Below are 21,745 nucleotides of genomic sequence, written 5' to 3'. Positions count from 1 at the left end.
CAGCGTGCGGTTGTCATCTGAGATGTTCATCCTGTCGTGGTACAGGAGCCAGTCTCCGTCCTTCCTCCAGGCGACCGAGGGCAGGTCGCCGGTGAACTGGCAGTACAGACTGACCGTCCCATTCCCCTCCACCGCCTGTGTCAGGTTGGTGACCACCGTCGGCTTCGAGACAGGAACTGCACAACACAAAACAACACCAAGTGGTGAATCTGTGGAATTCTCTGCCTCAGAGGGCGGTGGAGGCAGGTTCTCTGGAGGTTTTCTCGATCTCAGTCGTAAATAGCTTACCCTAGGTATGTTACAAAACCTACCTGAATCGTCATTGGGAATCTGCCCTCAGCCAGGTCCGCGAGTTTGGCGCTGTTTGGAGGGGGCGGGTTTAAAACGCGATTTTTACTAGGCTGTACTAATCGCACATGTTCAGCCTAGTAAATCATTAACGAAAAATCGCTGCAAGACCCGGTCGCAAAAGGTATTATTAGTTTTATAGGCCTCCATAATATAGTTCTAATAGTTTTAAAATTACTGTCTGATTCCGCAACCTCTCGCAGCCCCAGGGTTTTATAGAGCAAACAATTAAAGGTATGTACCTTATTTTTACATTAAATGGGGCATATATATAACCCTATATATCAAGTTATCTATAGCGAGTAGCTCATTTTTGGGCTTTTTATATCCCGCAGTATTTTTCTTGGCATTTGAGGCACTAATCCAGCGCTATGTCAACGTTCTAAACCAGCGCGTTCCACATGAACCCACTAGAAAGCCGATTTAAATGGGCATTTATTTACAGCAATTGAACACTAAATTCCTTCCTATAAATTAATGTAAAATAGATATAAAAATCATGTTATATTGTGAATTATTTGTGAATAATCTTTGGACACTTAGGCTATTTAAAAATGTTAATCTTTCCTTAAGAAATGGGCGTTTGACTATCCAAGATCACAGCTTTTTTGTAATGTCCATTGAAAATCAATAGGGAACAAGATGCTAATTTCCGAGTATGAAAAGGGTCATAACCTTTTTAATACTTGAGATATGAAAGTGACTTTGGTGTCAAATTAAACCTATTGTTATGCTTTATCTGATGGGATAAATTCAGACTTGAGATAGATAGATAGATAGATAGATAGATAGATAGATAGATAGATAGATAGAGGGATAGATAGATAGATAGATAGAAATAGATAGATAGATAGATAGATAGATAGATAGATAGATAGATAGATAGAGAGATAGATAGATAGATAGATAGACAGATAGATAGATAGATAGATAGATAGATAGATAGATAGATAGATAGATAGATAGATAGATAGATGGCCTGATTTTGGTATGCTGGCCTTTATAAATCAGTTATTGTGTATAAGTCCAAGCTGGGATGTAATGTTAAAAGGGGTACAAGGCATTGGTGAGACCAAATCTGGGGGACAATTTTGGTCGCCCCATTATAGGAAGGATGTCAACAAAATAGAGAGAGTACAGAGGAGATTTACTAGCATGTTTGCCTGGGTTTCAGCAACTAAGTTACAGAGAAAGGTTGAACAAGTTAGGTCTTTATTCTCTGGAGGGCAGAAGGTTAAGGGGGGACTTGATAGAGGGTTTTAAAATGATGAGAGGGATAGACAGAGTTGACGTAGAAAAGCTTTTCCCACTGAGAGTAGGGAAGATTCAAACAAGAGGAAGGACATTCTTGCTATTAAGGGAGCCCAGTTTAGGGGTAATATGAGATGGGGAACTTCTTATACTCAGAGAGTGGTAGCGGTGTGGAATGACACTCCTGTGGAAGTGGTGGAAGGCAGGTTCATTGGTATCATTGAAAAATAAATTGGAGAGGCATATGGCTGAGAAGGGAATGGAGGGTTATGGTATGAGTGCAGGCAGGTGGGTTGGGGGAGTCCAGAAACCAGTGTTCCACACGGACACACACACGAGATGACACACACACACACAATTGTTACACACACACACACAATGTCCAATCTCGGAACACACAAAAAGGGGAACACACACACATCTGGGGACCTTGTACACACACACTGTGAACACACATGCAGGTACAGCAGGCACACACAAGAAAGCGAATGCATGTCGGCCTTCACACACACAGGAGTTGAGTATAGGAATAAATTGTAGGCCCTTCTGCTGAGTTGTACAGGGCCCTAGTGAGACTCCACCTGGAGTATTGTGTGGAGTTTTGGTCTCCTAATTTGAGGAAGGACATTCTTGCTATTGAGGGAGCCCAGCGTAGGTTCGCCAGGTTAATTCCCGGGATGGCGGGACTGTCATATGCTGAGAGAATGGAGCGGCTGTGGGCGTGTACACTCTGTGGAGTTTAGAAGCATGAGAGGGTATCTCATTGAAACATATAAGATTGTTAAGGGTTTGGACACGCTAGAGGCAGGAAACATGTTCCCGGTGTTGGGGGAGTCCACCACCACGGCCCACACACACACACACACACACACACACACACACACACACACACACACACACACACACACACACACACACACACACACACACACACACACACACACACACACACACACACACATACACACACACACACACACACACACACACACACACACACACACACACACACACACACACACACACAGTTTAAGAATAAGGGGTCGGCCATTTAGAACGGAGACGAGGAAACACTTTTTCACCCAGAGAGTTGTGAGTCTGTGGAATTCTCTGCCTCAGAGGGCGGTGGAGGCCGGTTCTCTGGAGAGAATTCTTTCAAGAGAGAGCTAGATAGGGCTCTTAAAGATAGCGAGAGAGAGTCAGGGGATATGGGGAGAAGGCAGGAACGGGGAACTGATTGGGGATGATCAGCCATGATCACATTGAATGGCGGTGCTGGCTCGAAGGGCCGAATAGCCGAGTTTATCCAATCTATCTTCATATGAAAGTCCTGACATCTCAGGAATCAGTCTGGTGAACCTTCTCTGTACTCCCTCCATGGTAAGAATGTCTTTCCTCAGATTAGGAGACCAAAACTGTACGCAATACTCCAGGTGTGGTCTCACCAAGACCCTGTACAACTGCAGTAGAATCCTCCTGCACCTATTGTCTATTGTCTATTGTCTATTGTAAGACTGGTATATGCTTCTATAAGATCCCCTCTCATCCGTCTAAATTCCAGTGAACACATGCCCAGTGCACCCATTCTTTCATCTATTTTATTAACTAACATAGAAACATAGAAACATAGAAATTAGGTGCAGGAGTAGGCCATTCGGCCCTTCGAGCCTGCAACGCCATTCAATATGATCATGGCTGATCATCCAACTCAGTATCCCATCCCTGCCTTCTCTCCATACCCCCTGATACCCTTAGCCACAAGGACCACATCTAACTCCCTCTTAAATATAGCCAATGAACTGGCCTCAACTACCCTCTGTGGCAGAGAGTTCCAGAGATTCACCACTCTCTGTGTGAAAAAAGTTCTTCTCATCTCGGTTTTAAAGGATTTCCCCTTTATCCTTACGCTGTGACCCCTGGTCCTGGACTTCCCCAACTTCGGGAACAATCTTCCTGCATCTAGCGTGTCCAACCCCTTAAGAATTTTGTAAGTTTCTATAAGATCCCCTCTCAATCTTCTAAATTCTAGAGAGTATAAACCAAGTCTATCCAGTCTTTCTTCATACTCAACAACATTAGAGGGGGAGGGAGGGAGGGGGGGGGGGCGAGGTCCTTGGTGCCATCTGGTCAACTTACATTCCTACGCCCATTCCGAGGGTCAGCTGTGCAAGGTTTGTACAACAGGGAAACTGTTCCCAAGTTATATAATTAGACTTGGTGGGAAAGGCAGCTATTGTTACAAGCTTATTGTGGCGATCACATATTTATATTAAAAAAAACACACATCAGCGGGTACTCGGAGAAGGGAAATAACAATGTTGTCTCATTGTTTGGAGCCAGTCTCAACACAATTCCAACATGCCAGAACTCGCTAGGGAGAGGGTGACTCGATGACTGCATATGACCTAGAAACCGGAGCAACAGGGGGACTGGACACTAGGCTTCATAGGTTGATAGAAACATAGAAACTAGGTGCAGCAGTAGGCCATTCGGCCCTTCGAGCCTGCACCATTCGCCATACAATATGATCATGGCTGATCATCCAACTCAGTATCCCGTACCTGCCTTCTCTCCATACCCCATGGCCTAATTCGCTCCTATCACTGGTGAGACCACAATATGGGAGTATTGCTGATCAGTTTTGGTCTCTCCAAATCTGAGGAAAGACATTCTGCCATCTCTCCATGACCTAGGAGCAGGCCTAATCCTGCTCCTGCAGTTGTACAGGGTCTTGGTGAGACCACACCTGGAGTATTGCGTACAGTTTTGGTCTCCTAATCTGAGGAAAGACATTCTTGCCATAGAGGATTTGAGTATAGGAGCAGGGAGGTTCTACTGCAGTTGTACAGGGTCTTGGTGAGACCACACCTGGAGTATTGCGTACAGTTTTGGTCTCCAAACCTGAGGAAAGACATTCTTGCCATAGAGGATTTGAGTCTAGGAGCAGGGAGGTTCTACTGCAGTTGTACAGGGTCTTGGTGAGACCACACCTGGAGTATTGCGTACAGTTTTGGTATCCAAATCTGAGGAAGGACATTCTTGCCATAGAGGGAGTACAGAGAAGGTTCACCAGACTGATTCCTGGGATGGCAGGACTTTCATATGAAGAAAGACTGGATAGACTCGGCTTGTACTCGTTAGAATTTAGAAGATTGAGGGGGGATCTTATAGAAACTTACAAAATTCTTAAGGGGTTGGACAGTCTAGATGCAGGAAGATTGTTCCCGATGTTGGGGAAGTCCAGAACAAGGGGCCACACACACAGTTTAAGGATAAGGGGGAAATCCTTTAGGACCGAGATGAGAAAAACATTTTTCACATAGAGTGGTGAATCTGTGGAATTCTCTGCCACAGAAGGTAGTTGAGGCCACACAGTTCATTGGCTATATTTAAGAGGGAGTTAGATGTGGCCCTTGTGGCTAAAGGGATCAGGGGGTATGGAGAGAAGGCAGGTACTGGATACTGAGTTGGATGATCAGCCATGATCATATTGAATGGCGAATGGTGCAGGCTCGAAGGGCCGAATGGCCTCTACTCCTGCAACTATATTCTATGTTTCCATCCGACGTACGCGAGGGACAACGTGTAGGTCTTTGGAGTTTGGGAAGAGACCAGATCACCCCGAGAAAACCCACTCGGTCACAGGGAGAGCTTTGGGCTTCATTGAAACTAACGGAATAGTGAAAGGCTTGGACAGAGTGGGTGTGGAGAGGATGTTTCCACTGGTGGTAGAGTCTAGGACCAGAGGGCACAGCCTCAGAATTAAAAGACGTTCCATTTGGTAGGAGGAGAAATGTCTTCGGCCATCTGTGGTGGTGCATCTGTGGAATTCATCGCCACCGACGGCTGTGGAGGCCACGTCATTGGATATTTTCGGAGCAGAGATTGACAGATTCTTGATTAGTAAGTGTGTCAAAGGTTACGGGGAGAGGGCAGGAGAATGAGGTTGAGAAGGGAGATCGATATAAAGCTATGACGAGAGTCCAGAACCAGGGGTCATAGTTAAAGGATAAGGGGTAGGCCATTTAGCACTGAGATGCTTAGAATTAAGGGAAGGCCATTTAAGACTGAGGTGAGAAAAAACGTTTTCACCCAGAGAGTTGTGGAATTCATAGAAACCTAGCAAATAGGTGCAGGAGTAGAGGCCATTCGGCCCTTCGAGCCTGCACCATTCGCCATTCAATATGATCATGGCTGATCATCCAACTCAGTATCATGTACCTGCCTTCTCTCCATACCCCCTGATCCCCTTAGCCACAAGGGCCACATCTAACTCCCTCCTAAATATAGCCAATGAACTGTGTTGCCTCAACTACCTTCTGTGGCAGAGAATTCCACAGATTCACCACTCTATGTGAAAAAGGTTTTTCTCATCTCGGTCCTAAAGGATTTCCCCCATATCCTTAAACTGTGGATGGATTTAAGAGAGAGTTAGATAGAGCTCTAGGGGCGAGTGGAGTCGGGGGATATGGGGAGAAGGCAGGCACGGGTGATTGATTGGGGACGATCAGCCATGATCACAATGAATGGCGAATGGTGCAGGCTCGAAGGGCCGAATGGCCTCCCCTGCACCTATTTTTGATGTTTCTATGTTTCTATGAGGAACATTTCTTTTTCGCCCAGAGATTTGTGCATATGTGGAATTCTCTGCCACAGAGGCCAATTCACAGGATGTTTTCAAGGGAATTGAATGGCGGAGTAGACTCGATTGTCCGAATGACTTCATTCTACCCAGAAGACGAAGGAATAGGAATGTATAAACCCGTGGGCGGAATGTTGTTGACCGTGGGTGATTTTGAACATCGGCATAGATGGACATTCTGTGGGTATTTTTAAACTGGAATCCGATGCGCTCAGCCACTGGATCACGTGGACCGCTGTGGCGAATGTACATAGAAACATAGACAATAGGTGCAGGACTAGAGGCCATTCGGCCCTTCGAGCCTGCACCATTCGCCATTCAATATGATCATGGCTGATCATCCAATTCAGTATCCCGTACCTGCCTTCTCTCCATACCCCCTGATCCCTTTAGCCACAAGGGCCACATCTAACCCCCTCTTAAATATAGCCAATGAACTGTGTGGCCTCAACTACCTTCTGTGGCAGAGAATTCCACAGATTCACCACTCTGTGTGTGAAAAAAAAAATGTTTTTCTCATCTCGGTCCTAAAAGACTTCCCCCTTATCCTTAAACTGTGTGTGTGGCCCCTTGTCCTGGACTTCCCAAACATCGGGAACAATCTTCCTGCATCTAGCCTGTCCAACCCCTTAAGACTGAACTGCAGATGCTGGAAAATCGAAGGTACACAAAATTGCTGAAACTCAGCGGGTGCAGCAGCATCTATGGAGCGAAGGAAATAAGACGTTCTATAACCCTTCTTCCCCATCAGTTTTTGTGTACCCTGAAGACTTTTTGTAAGTTTCTATAAGTTCCCCCATCAATCTCCTAAATTCTAGCGAGTACAAGCCGAGTCTATCCAGTCTTTCTTCATATGAAAGTCCTGGCATCCCCAGGAATCAGTCTGGTGAACCTTCTCTGTACTCCCTCCATGGTAAGAATGTCTTTCCTCAGATTAGGATACCAAAACTGTACGTAATACTACAGGTGTGGTCTCACCAAGACCCTGTACAACTGCAGTAGAACCTCCCTGCTCCTAGACTCAAATCCCTTTGCTATGAATGCTAACATACCATTCGCTTTCTTCACTACCTGCTGCACCTACATGCCTACTTTCAATGACTGGTGTACCATGACACCCAGGTCTCGTTGCATCTCCCCATTTCCTAATCGGCCACCATTCAGATAATGAGAGGAAATGTTTTAGAAGGATGGGGACCAAATGGTACACGAATGGTATGTTAGCTTTCATAGCAAAAGGATTTGAGTACAGGAGCAGGGAGGTTCTACTGCAGTTGTACAGGGTCTTGGTGAGACCACACCTGGAGTATTGCGTACAGTTTTGGTCTCCAAATCTGAGGAAGGACATTATTGCCATAGAGGGAGTGCAGAGAGGGTTCACCAGACTGATTCCTGGGATGTCAGGACTGTCATATGAAGAAAGACTGGATAGACTTGGTTTCATACTCTCTAGAATTTAGGAGATTGAGAGGGGATCATATAGAAACTTACAAAATTCTTCAGGGGTTGGACAGGCTAGATGCAGGAAGATTGCTCCCAATGTTGGGGAAGTCCAGGACAAGGGGTCACAGCTTAAGGATAAGGGGGAAATCCTTTAAAACCGAGATGAGAATAACATTTTTTCACACAGAGAGTGGTGACGAATCTCTGGAACTCTCTGCCACAGAGGGTAGTTGAGGCCACAGTTCATTGGCTATATTTAAGAGGGAGTTAGATGTGGCCCTTGTGGCTAAGGGGATCAGGGGGTATGGAGGGAAGGCAGGTACGGGATACTGAGTTGGATGATCAGCCATGATCATATTGAATGGCGAATGGTGCAGGCTCGAAGGGCCGAATGGCCTCTACTCCTGCACCTAATTTCTATGTTTCTATGTTTCTAAATGCGGGCAGTTTGGTCGCCATGGGCAAGTTGGGGCGAATGGCCTGTTTCCGTGCTGTGATTCTCTGCTGGGGGAACTACTTACAAAAATGTCAGAAGCCCGCGATGGCATGTTATTGTTTAGCAAGTGAACAATAGTTTCCTCGTCACATTTCCTCATCATTTCTTTAACAGTTTCCCGTTTACCCGAAGCAGGATTTCCATAAATTCCAGACCCATACTTCCTTTGAGTTGGTGAGTCTTTACACTTGTTCTGCGGTTCATTGTTTCGGACCCTACACTATTTTTTCACATCAGGGAACACTGCTGGAACTTGTACACAACCAGTAGAAAAAAATGTTCATATGATTGAAAAAAACATTTGTATAGACGCGAAGCTATTGCAATCTATTTTGGGGAAGACTTTTTTTTTTAATGCAAAGATCAGAGAAGGCGCTCTGAAGTGAGTGGGAATCGCTGACATTTCTATAATTAGGGTTATTTTCACGGCCAGGACCCGGACTGCATCTCAGGCTTTCCATAACAGGGCGAATGGATTAGCTAAATGGACATAAAGTGCTGGAGTAACTCAGCGGGTCAGGCAGCATCTGTGGACAGTTGCGTACAGTTTTGGTCTCCAAATCTGAGGAAGGACATTATTGCCATAGAGGGAGTGCAGAGACGGTTCACCAGACTGATTCCTGGGATGTCAGGACTGTCTTATGAAGAAAGACTGGATAGACTTGGTTTATACTCTCTAGAATTTAGAAGATTGAGAGGGGATCTTATAGAAACTTACAAAATTCTTAAGGGTTTGGACAGGCTAGATGCAGGAAGATTGTTCCCGATGTTAGGGAAGTCTAGGACAAGGGGTCACAGCTTAAGGATAAAGGGGAAATCCTTTAAAACCGAGATGAGAAGAACTTTTTTCACGCAGAGAGTGGTGAATCTCTGGAATTCTCAGCCACAGAGGGTAGTTGAGGCCTGTTCATTGGCTATATTTAAGAGGGAGTTAGATGTGACCCTCGTGGCTAAGGGGATCAGGGGGTATGGAGAGAAGGCAGGTACGGGATACTGAGTTGGATGATCAGCCATGATCATATTGAATGGCGGTGCAGGCTCGAAGGGCCGAATGGCCTACTCCTGCACCTAATTTCTATGTTTCTATGTTTCTATGAGACGTTTGGATAGGCAGGCAGCACGTTTCACAGAGTAGGTGACGTTTCACAGAGTGCTGGAGTAACTCAGCGGGTCAGGCAGCATCTGTGGGGAACATGGATGGACGTTTAGGTGTAACTCGTTTCACAGAGTGCTGGAGTACGCTTCTCAGAGTAACTCGGGTCAGGCAGCATCTGTGGAGAACATGGATAGGTGATGAACAGTGTGCTGGGATAGGTGACATCTTCACAGAGTGCTGGAGTAACTCAGCGGGTCAGGCAGCATCTGTGGAGAACATGGATAGGTGACGCTCTGGGTCGAGACCCCAAAACGTTACCCACTTATGTTCTCCAGAGATGCTGCCTGACCCGCTGAGTTACTCCAGCACCTTGTACCTGTCCATGATCTATTTGATTAGTATGGGATTTGTGGCGTCGAAGGCAGGAAAATGGGGGGTGAGAAGGAAAGATAGATCATTCACGATTTAATGGACTTAATAGCTCGAACGGCCTTCTTCAACTCCGACTTAAAAAATATCCATTGAGTCTGACTCCACAGCCTTCTGTGGCAAAAAGTTCCACCTCATCTCCTTCCTCAAAGAACGTCCTTTAATTCTGAGTCTGTGCCCTCTGGTCCTAGAGTCTCCCACTAGTGGAAACATCCTCTCCACATCCACTCTATCCAGGCCTTTCACTATTGGGTAAGTTTAAATAGGTTCCTCCCCCCTCAAAGAGTCACAGTGTGATCCAGCGTGGAAACAGGCCCTTCGGTCCAACTTGCCCATCTATACTAGCCCCTCCTGCCCGCGTTTGGTCCATATCCCTTCAAACCGGGGAGGGGGGGTTTCTTATAGAAACTTACAAAATTCTTAAGAGGTTGGACAGGCTAGATGCAGGAAGATTGTTCCCGATGTTGGGGAAGTCCAAAACAAGGGGACTCAGCCCCCTGCTGTACTCACTCTACACTAATGAGTGCTCAGCCCACTGCTGTACTCACTCTATACTCATGAGTGCTCAGCCCACTGCTGTACTCACTCTATACTAATGAGTGCTCAGCCCCCTGCTGTACTCACTCTATACTCATGAGTGCTCAGCCCTCTGCTGTACTCACTCTATACTCATGAGTGCTCAGCCCCCTGCTGTACTCACTCTATACTCATGAGTGCTCAGCCCCCTGCTGTACTCACTCTATACTCATGAGTGCTCAGCCCCCTGCTGTACTCACTCTATACTCATGACTGCGTAGCCAGTCACAGTGTGAACTCCATCATCAAGTTTTAAGGATAAGGGGGAAATCTTTTAGGACCGAGATGAGAAAAACATTTTTTTCCCCCACACAGAGAGTGGTGAATCTGTGGAACTCTCTGCCACAGAAGGTAGTTGAGGCCACACAGTTCATTGGCTATATTTAAGAGGGAGTTAGATGTGGCCCTTGTGGCTAAAGGGATCAGGGGGTATGGAGAGAAGGCAGGTACAGGATACTGAGTTGGATGATCAGCCATGATCATATTGAATGGCGAATGGTGCAAGCTCGAAGGGCCGAATGGCCTCTACTCCTGCACCTATTTTCTATGTTTCTATGTTTCAATGAATGGCGAATGGTGCAGGCTCGAAGGGCCGAATGGCCTCTACTCCTGCACCTATTTTCTACGTTTCTATGTTTCTATGAATGGCGAATGGTGCAGGCTCGAAGGGCCGAATGGCCTCTACTCCTGCACCTATTTTCTATGTTTCTATGTTTCTATGAATGGCGGTGCAGACTCGAAGGGCCGAATGGCCTCTACTCCTGCTATTTTCTATGTTTCTATGTTTCTATGAATTGCAGGCTATGGCCTCTGCTGCATTTATTTTCTATGTTTCTATCCGTGTACCTGTCTAACTGTTTCTTAAACGTTGGGATGGTCTCAGACTCAACTACCTCCTGTGGCAGCTTCTCCCATAATACCCGCCACAACTCTGTGTGAAAATGCTTCTAATCTCCTACGCGTACAGGCCAAGTGCCTTCAAACTCTCAGTTACCAACATGGTCTTGTTAAAAAGTTCCCTCAAACATTGCCGTCTCCTTGCGCTTCTCCCAATCCCTGACACAAACAAGTCTTGACAATTCACGACCGTGAAATCTAATATTATCCTTGGACGTCACCGGTCACGGCGCGAACAAAGGCCGCATTTTAATCGAAATATGTTGTTTGATTTTTCCACATGACACATGGGAAAGATGTGATATTTCTCTGAACCGCCTTGCGATTTGTGTTGTGAACACTGACTGTATTGAAGGGGGAGAGACCACGAGATCTTTGTCTAAACACAGCATTCGCTCAGACTTTATTTTCCAGGGAGGAGTATTTAAAAACTAGAGGGCACAGGCTTTAACATAGAAACATAGAAACATAGACAATAGGTGCAGGAGTAGCCCATTCGGCCCTTCGAGTATCCTGTACCTGTGTGGCCCTTGGGGCTAATGGGATCATGGGGTTCCCGATGTTGGGGAAGTCCAGAACAAGGGGCCACACACACAATTTAAGGATAAGGGGAAAGTCTCACTCTATACTCATAAGTGCTCAGCCCCCTGCTGTACTCACTCTATACTAATGAATGCTCAGCCCCCTGCTGTACTCATGCTCAGCCCCCTGCTGTACTCACTCTATACTCATGACTGCGTAGCCAGTCACAGTGTGAACTCCATCATCAAGTTTTAAGGATAAGGGGGAAATCTTTTAGGACCGAGATGAGAAAAACATTTTTTTTCACACACAGAGAGTGGTGAATCTGTGGAATTCTCTGCCACAGAAGGTAGTTGAGGCCACACAGTTCATTGGCTATATTTAAGAGGGAGTTAGAGGTGGCCCTTGTGGCTAAAGGGATCAGGGGGTATGGAGAGAAGGCAGGTACGGGATACTGAGTTGGATGATCAGCCATGATCATATTGAATGGCGAATGGTGCAGGCTCGAAGGGCCGAATGGCCTCTACACCTGCATACCAAAAGCTTTCTTTACCACCCGATCTACATGAGATTACACCTTCAGGGAACTATGCACAGTTATTCCTAGATCCCTCTGTTCAACTGCATTCCTCAATTCCATTTACCATGTACGTCCTATATAAGGACTTTCATATGAAGAAAGACTGGATAGACTCGGCTTGTACTTGCTAGAATTTAGAAGATTGAGGGGGGATCTTATAGAAACTTACAAAATTCTTAAGGGGTTGGACAGGCTAGATGCAGGAAGATTGTTCCCGATGTTAGGGAAGTCCAGAACAAGGGGCCACACAGTTTAAGGATAAGGGGGAAGTCTTTTAGGACCGAGATGAGAAAATCATTTTTCACACAGAGAGTGGTGAATCTGTGGAATTCTCTGCCACAGAAGGTAGTTGAGGCCACACAGTTCATTGGCTATATTTAAGAGGGAGTTAGATGTGGCCCTTGTGGCTAAAGGGATCATGGGGTATGGAGAGAAGGCAGGTACAGGATACTGAGTTGGATGATCAGCCATGATCATATTGAATGGCGAATGGTGTAGGCTCTAAGGGCCGAATGGCCTCTACTACTGCACCTATTGTCTATGTTTCTATGTTTCTATGGTCGCTGAATAAAACCATCCTTAAGTTATACATCATTTGTAAATCTTGCTCAAAACTAATGTTATTTTGTCAAATACTTAATTTAGATAACCCTACCATTACAGACAAATCTCATTCCATTCTCTGGCTATTGGGAAGACCAGACATATTTATGTATCTATGTTCCTGCCTCTCCCCATATCCCCTGATTCCGCTGTCTTTAAGAGCCATATCTCGCTCTCTCTTGAAAACATCCAGAGAACCTGCCTCCACCGCCCTCTGAGGCAGAGAATCCCTCAGACTCACAACTCTCTGGGTGAAAAAGTGTTTCCTCGTCTCCGTCTTAATTCCTTATTCTTATGTTAGCTTTCATTGCAAAAGGATTTGAGTATAGGAGCAGGGAGGTTCTACTGCAGTTGTACAGGGTCTTGGTGAGACCACACCTGGAGTATTGCGTACAGTTTTGGTCTCCAAATCTGAGGAAGGACATTATTGCCATAGAGGGAGTGCAGAGACGGTTCACCAGACTGATTCCTGGGATGTCAGGACTGTCTTATGAAGAAAGACTGGATAGACTTGGTTTATACTCTCTAGCATTTAGGAGATTGAGAGGGGATCTTATAGAAACTTACAAAATTCTTGAGGGGTTGGGCAGGCTAGATGCAGGAAGATTGTTCCCGATGTTGGGGAAGTCCAGGACAAGGGGTCCCAGCTTAAGGATAAGGGGGAAATCCTTTAAAACCGAGATGAGAAGAACCTTTTTCACACAGAGAGTGGTGAATCTCTGGAACTCTCTGCCACAGAGGATAGTTGAGGCCACAGTTCATTGGCTATATTTAAGAGGTAGTTAGATGTGCCCCTTGTGGCTAAGGGGATCAGGGGGTATGGAGAGAAGGCAGGTACGGGATACTGAGTTGGATGATCAGCCATGATCATATTGAATGGCGAATGATGCAGGCTCGAAGGGCCGAATGGCCTCTACTCCTGCACCTAATTTCTATGTTTCTATGTTCTATGTTAAATCGTGGCTCGTTCCATACACCCACCACCCTCTGTGTGGAAAAGTTACCCCTCAGATTCCTATTAAATATTTCCCCCTTCACCTAGAACTGATGTCCTCTGGTCCTAGATTCCCCTACTCTGGGCAAGAGACTCTTTGATTCTGTCTACCCGATCTATTCTGTCTACCCGTCATTGCAGTTTCCACGTCAGGAAGTTGCAACGGTGTGGTTTAAGCGAGAGGAAATGCTTGCTTGATTCGCGGGGGGGGGGGGGGGGGGGGGGGGGTTGGACGGGGGTCAGGGGTAATTTGCAGGCCTGCGGTTGTCAAGGAAATACATATTTTCAAATGAAAATATCAGCTATGGTTCTGGACACCCCCAACATCGGGAATATATTTCCTGCCTCTAGCGTGTTCAAACACTTAACAATCTTATATGTTTCACTAAGATGCCCTCTCATCCTTCTAAACTTCACAGAGTGTACAAGCCCACAGCCGCTCCATTCTCTCAGCATATGACAGTCCCGCCATCCCGGAAATTAACCTGGTGAACCTACGCTGGGCTCCCTCGATAGCAAGACTCGATGGGCCGAAGGGGCTCATTCTGCTCCCGTGTCTAATGCTGTTAGAAACATAGAAACATAGAAATTAGGTGCAGGAGTAGGCCAATCGGCCCTTCGAGCCTGCACCGTCATTCAATATGATCATGGCTGATCATCCAACTCAGTATCCCGTACCTGCCTTCTCTCCATCCCCCCTAATCCCCTTCGCCACAAGGGCCACATCTAACTCCCTCTTAAATATAGCCCATGAACTGGCCTCAACTACCCTCCGTGGCAGAGAGTTCCAGCGATACACCACTCTCTGTGTGAAAAATGTTCTTCTCATCTCGGTTTTAAAGGATTTCCCCCTTATCCTTAAGCTGTGACCCCTCGTCCTGGACTTCCCTAACATCGGGAACAATCTTCCTGCATCTAGCCTGTCCAACCCCTTAAGAATTTTGTAAGTTTCTATAAGATCCCCTCTCAATCTCCTAAATTCTAGAGAGTATAAACCAAGTCTATCCAGTCTTTCTTCATAAGACAGTCCTGACATCCCAGGAATCAGTCTGGTGAACTGTCTCTGCACTCCCTCTATGGCAATAATGTCCTTCCTCAGATTTGGAGACCAAAACTGTACGCAATACTCCAGGTGTGGTCTCACCAAGACCATGTACAATTGCAGTAGAACCTCCCTGCTCCTACACTCAAATCCTTTTGCAATGAAAGCTAACATACCATTCGCTTTCTTTACTGCCTGCTGCATCTTCATCTGCGGGGAATGATTGGGGACTCGCGATCTTAACATGCCGCTGGCAAAGCTATTTTGAGAGCCACTGATATCGCTGTACATTTATGACTTACAGGAACAAGCGCGTTTGGAAGATACATTCATTCCAATCTGACCTGAATTTACTAACGCGCAATATTATTGCAAATCGCCCCCACACCCCCACCGACAACCTCAAACACTTGTATATGTACAACATATACGACTTATATCAAAAATTCATAGTTGCACAAAGGAACATTAGCAAATGTGCAGATGACACAAAGCTGGGTGGCAGTGTGAACTGTGAGGAGGATGCTATGAGAATGCAGGGTGACTTGGACAGGTTGGGGGAGTGGGCAGATGCATGGCAGATACAGTTTAATGTGGATAAATGTGAGGTTATCCACTTTGGTGGCAAAAACCGAAGGCAGATTATTATCTAAATGGTGTCAAGTTGGGAAAAGGGGAAGTACAATGGGATCTGGGGGTCCTTGTTCATCAGTCAATGAATGTAAGCATGCAGGTGCAGCAGGCAGTGAAGAAAGCCAATGGCATGTTGGCCTTCATAACCAGAGCAGTTGAGTAGAGGAGCAAAGAGGTCCTTCTGCAGTTGTACATGGCCCTGGTGAGACCACACCTGGAGTATTCTGTACAGTTTGACCTACTCCTGCAATTATGGCCTATAAGGCACCTATTGGCTATTGTCTATGGTCTGGAGAGAAGGAATTGGTGAAGAAGGGCATCTCACTAGACAATAGACATGTGTGTGTGTGTGTGTGTGTGTGTGTGTATATATATATGTGTGTATGCGTGTCTGTGTATGTGTGTGTGTGTGTGTGTGTGTGTGTGTGTGTGTGTATATGTGTGTGTGTGTATGTGTGTGTATGTATGTGTGTATATATATATGTGTGTGTGTATGTATATGTGTATGTGTATGTATATATATATATGTGTGAGTGAGTGTGTATATATATATGAATCTGTGTGTGAGGGTGTGTGTATGCGGTCCTGTGTGTGTGTATGTGTGTGTGTCCTTGTGTGTGTGTGTGTGTATATATGTATGCGGTCCTGTGTGTGTATGTATATGTATGTGTGATACACAGATACACGCAGACACACACTCACACGTTTAAGAGGGAGTTAGATGTGGCCCTTGTGGCTAAAGGGATCAGGGGGTATGGAGAGAAGGCAGGTATGGGATACTGAGTTGGATGATCAGCCATAGAAACATAGACAATAGGTGCACGAGTAGAGGCCATTCGGCCCTTCGAGCCAGCACCGCCATTCAATGTGATCATGGCTGATCATCCACAATCAGTACCCTGTTCCTGCCTTCTCCCCATATCTCCTCACTCCGCTATCCCTAAGAGTTCTACCTAACTCTCTCTTGAAAGCATCCAGACAACCGGCCTCCGCCGCCCTCTGTGGCAGCGAATTCCACAGACTCACAACTCTCAGGGTGAAAAATTGTTTCCTCGTCTCCGTTCTAAATGGCCGACCCCTTATTCTTAAATTGTGTGTGACCCCTGGTTCTGGACTCCCCCAACATCAGGCACAGGTTTCCTGCCTCTAGCGTGTCCAAACCCTTAATAGTCATATATGTTTCAATAAGATCCCCTCTAACCCTTCTAGGTACAATGTGCTGGAGTAACTCAGCGGGTCAGACGGGCAGACATGCAGTATAATGTGGATAAATGTGAGGTTATCCATTTTGGTGGCAAAAACGGGAACAGACTATTATCTAAATGGTGGTCGACTGGGAAAGGGGGAGATGCAGCGAGACCTGGGTGTCATGGTACACCAGTCATTGAAGGTAGGCATGCAGGTGCAGCAGCCAGTAAAGAAAGCGAATGGTATGTTGGCTTTCATAGCAAGAGGATTTGAGTATAGGAGCAGCGAGGTTCTACTGCAGTTGTACAGGGTCTTGGTGAGACCACACCTGGAGTATTGCGTACAGTTTTGGTCTCCAAATCTGAGGAAGGACATTATTGCCATAGAGGGAGTGCAGAGACGGTTCACCAGACAGATTCGTGGGATGTCAGGACTGTCTTATGAAGAAAGATTGGATAGACTTGGTTTATACTCTCTAGAATTTAGGAGATTGAGAGGGGATCTTATAGATAACTTACAAACTTCTTAAGGGGTTGGACAGGCTAGATACAGGAAGATTGTTCCCGATGTTGGGGAAGTCCAGGACAAGGGGTCACATCTTAAGGATAAGGGGGAAATCCTTTAAAACCGAGATGAGAAGAACTTTTTTCACACAGAGAGTGGTGAATCTCTGGAACTCTCTGCCACAGAGGGTAGTTGAGGCCACACAGTTCATTGGCTATATTTAAGAGGGAGTTAGATGTGGCCCTTGTGGCTAAGGGGATCAGGGGGTATGGAGAGAAGGCAGGTACGGGATACTGAGTTGGATGATCAGCCATGATCATATTGAATGGCGAATGGTGCAGGCTCGAAGGGCCGAATGGCCTCTACTCCTGCACCTAATTTCTATGTTTCTATGTTTCTATGTTTCTTTCTGTCTCACTCTCTATCTGCCCCTCACCCCCTCTCTCTCCCTCCCTTTCTCTTTCTTCCGATACTCCATGTCTTGGCTCCGAGCCAAGGTTTTTCTGAGTCACTTCAGGGAAACTTTTTCTGTAAGAAAATAATCCTGTCATAAAAACAGGGAATAGGCACAACGTGCTGGAGTAACTCAGCGGGTCAGACAGGCAGCATCTCTGTGGAGAACATGGACAGGTACAAAGTGCTGGAGTAACTCAGCGGGTCAGGCAGCATCTCTGGAGAGAAGGACAAGTGATACTATAATGTTGCTATTGAGGGAGTCCAGGTTAATTCCCGGGATGGCGGGACTGTCATATGCTGAGAGAATGGAGCGGCTGTGGGCTTGTACACTCTGTGGAGTTTAGAAGGATGAGAGGGCATCTCATTGAAACATATATGAGATTATTAAGGGTTTGGACACGCTAGAGGCAGGAAACATGTTCCCGATGTTGGGGGAGTCCAGAACCAGGGGCCACACACACACACACACACACACACACACGCACGCACGCACGCACACACAGACACACACACAAACACACACACAAACACAAAAACACAAAGAAACACACACCCACACACCCACAAACACAAACACACACACACACACACACGGGCACACACACACAAACAACGCACACCCACACACAACACACACACACACACAACACCACACACACACACACCCATATACACACCACACACACACACACACACACACACACAACACACACACACACACACACACACACACACACACACACACACACGCACACACAGTTTAAGAATAAGGGGTCGGCCATTTAGAACAGAGATGAGCCTACTCCTGCACCTAATTTCTATGTTTCTATGATTCTAACTCTGTGGAGAACGTGGACAGGTACAAAGTACTGGAGTAACTCAACGGGTCAGGCAGCATAGATGGGGAACCTGTAGAGGTACAAAGTGCTGGCGTATATTCCTAACGCACCGCCCGCCCCTTGCTTACCGAGAACAGTGAGTGTGAAGGTGGACGTGATGGACACATTGGAGAAAGGCGGGTTGAATGTGGTCTGGTAATCTCCGCTGTCGTTGGCCTTCAGGGAGCGGAGAGTCAGGGTCCCGTTACTGAGCAGCTCCGCTCGCCCCGTGTAGGCGTTGCTGATGTCGGTGGCGTTACCTATCCACAACGCCACGTCTGTGCAGCCGAAATGCCAGGCGCCGCTTAATATCGCTCCGGGCTCCGGGAGTCGGCGGCGTCGTCCACATGAAGCACCAACTCCGCTCCCACCGCCGCCACGATCGCCGTCGCCCTCTCCTCCGCCGCCGAGTGGCCTGAAACGACAAACGGGGCCCCGCGAATTAGCCGCGTCGGTCCAACTTAGAGTCAGAGATCGATAGAGTCTAGGAGCAGGGAGGTTCCACTGTGCAGTTGTACAGGGTCTTGGTGAGACCACACCTGGAGTATTGCGTACAGTTCTGGCCTGTTGGCCTTCATAACAAGAGGAGTTGAGTCTAGGAGCAGGGAGGATCTACTGCAGTTGTACAGAGTCTTGGTGAGACCACACCTGGAGTATTGCGTACAGTTTTGGTCTCCTAATCTGAGGAAAGACATTCTTGCCATAGAGGATTTGAGTCTAGGAGCAGGGAGGTTCCACTGCAGTTGTACAGGGTCTTGGTGAGACCACACCTGGAGTATTGCGTACAGTTTTGGTCTCCTAATCTGAGGAAAGACATTCTTGCCATAGAGGATTTGAGTCTAGGAGCAGGGAGGTTCTACTGCAGTTGTACAGGGTCTTGGTGAGACTACACCTGGAGTATTGCGTACAGTTTTGGTCTCTTAATCTGAGGAAATACATTCTTGCCATAGAGGATTTGAGTCTAGGAGCAGGGAGGTTCTACTGCAGTTGTACAGGGTCTTGGTGAGACCACACCTGGAGTATTGCGCACAGTTTTGGTCTCCTAATCTGAGGAAAGACATTCTTGCCATAGAGGATTTGAGTCTAGGAGCAGGGAGGTTCTACTGCAGTTGTACAGGGTCTTGGTGAGACCACACCTGGAGTATTGCGTACAGTTTTGGTCTCCTAATCCTGAGGAAAGACATTCTTGCCATAGAGGGAGTACAGGACAAGGGGTCACAGTTTAAGGTATAAGGGGGAAATCTTTTAGGACCGAGATGAGAGAACGTTTTTCACAAAGAGAGTGGTGAATCTGTGGAATTCTCTGCAACAGAAGGTAGTTGAGGCCACACAGTTCATTGGCTATATTTAACAGAGAGTTAGATGTGGCCCTTGTGGCTAAAGGGATCAGGGGGTATGGAGAGAAGGCAGGCCCCCTCTCAATCTCCTAAATTCTAGAGAGTATAAACCAAGTCTATTCAGTCTTTCTTCATAAGACATTCCTGACATCCCAGGAATCAGTCTGGTGAACCTTCTCTGCACTCCCTCTATGGCAATAATGTCCTTCCTCAGATTTGGAGACCAAATCACGGCTGATCTATCTCTCCCTCTCAACCGCGTTCTCCTGCCTTCTCCCCATAACCCCTGACACCCGCACTAATCAGGAATATATCAACCCCTTCGGCCTTAAAGATATCCATTGACTTGACCTCCGCCGCCTTCTGTGGCAGTGAATTCCACAGATTCGCCACCCTCTGACTAAACAGTCTGAAGAAGGGTCTCGACCCGAAACGTCACCCATTCCTTCTCTCCAGAAATGCTGCCTGTCCCGCTGAGTCACCCCGCCCAGCTTTTTGTATCTGTCTTCGCTATAAGATCACCCCTCGGTCTGCTGCGCTGCTGAGGTATAAAGTCCCTGCCTGTCCCAACCTCTCTCTGTAGCTCAGGATCCTCCGGTGCTAGCAACAATCTAAGCACAGCTCTGCTGTTTTTCCATCTTTTAACGACAATAGACAATAGGTGCAGGAGTTCAGGCCATTCGGCCCTTCGAGCCAGCACCGCTATTCGATGTGATCATGGCTGATCGTCCCAAATCAGTACCCCGTTCCTGCCTTCTCTCCTCTGACTCCGCTATCTTTAAGAGCCCTATCCAGCTCTCTCTTGAAAGTATCCAGAGAGCCGGCCTCCACCGCCCTCCGAGGCAGCGAATTCCACAGATACACAACTCTCTGTGAGAAAATCAGACAAGAACTGGTTCTGAACGCGATTCTCCAAATAACAGCTCGGTTTACGATGGCATAGTTCCGAAGTTTTACAGACTCGACTCACCAGCGGCGAGGAAGAGCGTGGAGAGAAGCAGAGGGAATCCGTGTGTTTTCATGTCAGCGTGGCGGCATTCGGTTCCTGCTGCTCGGCTGCTCTGCTCAGCTCTGCTCGAAACCGCCTGCCTGCAGGGGCTGGAGAGGATGAGTCACGCCGTCGGAATGCAGAGCTGTGTGGGCCCGCTTCCAACTTCCCGCCGCTCTTATCTGCAGCGAAACACATCCCCCTCCCCTCCCTCTCCCTGCCCTCAGCCGTCTAAACAACTCCCAAATAGGCAGGAAACGGCCAGGCACCGCAGCCCTTCCTCGTATCCGTTCACAAGCGGCGATTGTTCGCGGCGTTTTTCCAGCAGCGCTGCCACACCCAGTCACCACCCCCCACAAAAATACAACTCCTCACCCCTGCCCACCTCTCTCCCCTCCCACGGCCAAGGATTACAAGGCACGGCGGGACAGTCATATGCTGAGAGAATTGAACCGCTGGGCTTGTACACCCTGGAATTTAAAAGGATGAGAGGGACATCTTACTGAAACATATGTGAGATTATTAAGGGCTTGGACACGCTAGAGGCAGGAAACATGTTCCCCATGTTGGGGGAGTCCAGAACCAGGGGCCACACACACACACTGACCCCCCCCCCCACACACACACACACACACACACACACACACACACACACACACACACACACACACACACACACACACACACACACACACACACACACACACAATCACACACAGACACACACACACACACACACACAGACACACACACACACACACACACACACTCACACACACACACACACACACACACACACACACACACACACACACAGACACACACACACACACACACACACA

At 47.1% G+C, this 21,745-nt stretch overlaps 1 protein-coding gene across 1 annotated transcript in view; it reads right to left on the bottom strand.

Moving 5' to 3' along the window:
• Positions 1–21,078, bottom strand: part of LOC129693690 (carcinoembryonic antigen-related cell adhesion molecule 5-like) — a 44,576-nt gene extending 23,498 nt beyond the window's left edge. Inside the window, exons 1-3 of the mRNA XM_055630473.1 lie at positions 20,886–21,078; positions 18,668–18,993; positions 1–176 (exon numbers count right to left, since the gene is read on the bottom strand). The exon at positions 1–176 is cut by the window's left edge and continues 103 nt beyond it. Of these exons, the coding sequence (XP_055486448.1) occupies positions 1–30 (30 nt within the window). The 5' untranslated portion in view covers positions 31–176; positions 18,668–18,993; positions 20,886–21,078. The remainder of the gene's footprint in view (positions 177–18,667; positions 18,994–20,885) is intronic.
• Positions 21,079–21,745: the final 667 nt, after the last annotated feature.

The sequence above is a fragment of the Leucoraja erinacea genome, unplaced genomic scaffold, assembly GCF_028641065.1.
Source record: "Leucoraja erinacea ecotype New England unplaced genomic scaffold, Leri_hhj_1 Leri_390S, whole genome shotgun sequence".
NCBI lineage: Eukaryota > Metazoa > Chordata > Chondrichthyes > Rajiformes > Rajidae > Leucoraja > Leucoraja erinaceus.
The sequence above is the reverse complement of the archived record's forward strand: the minus strand, read 5'-3'. Positions and strand labels throughout refer to the sequence as shown.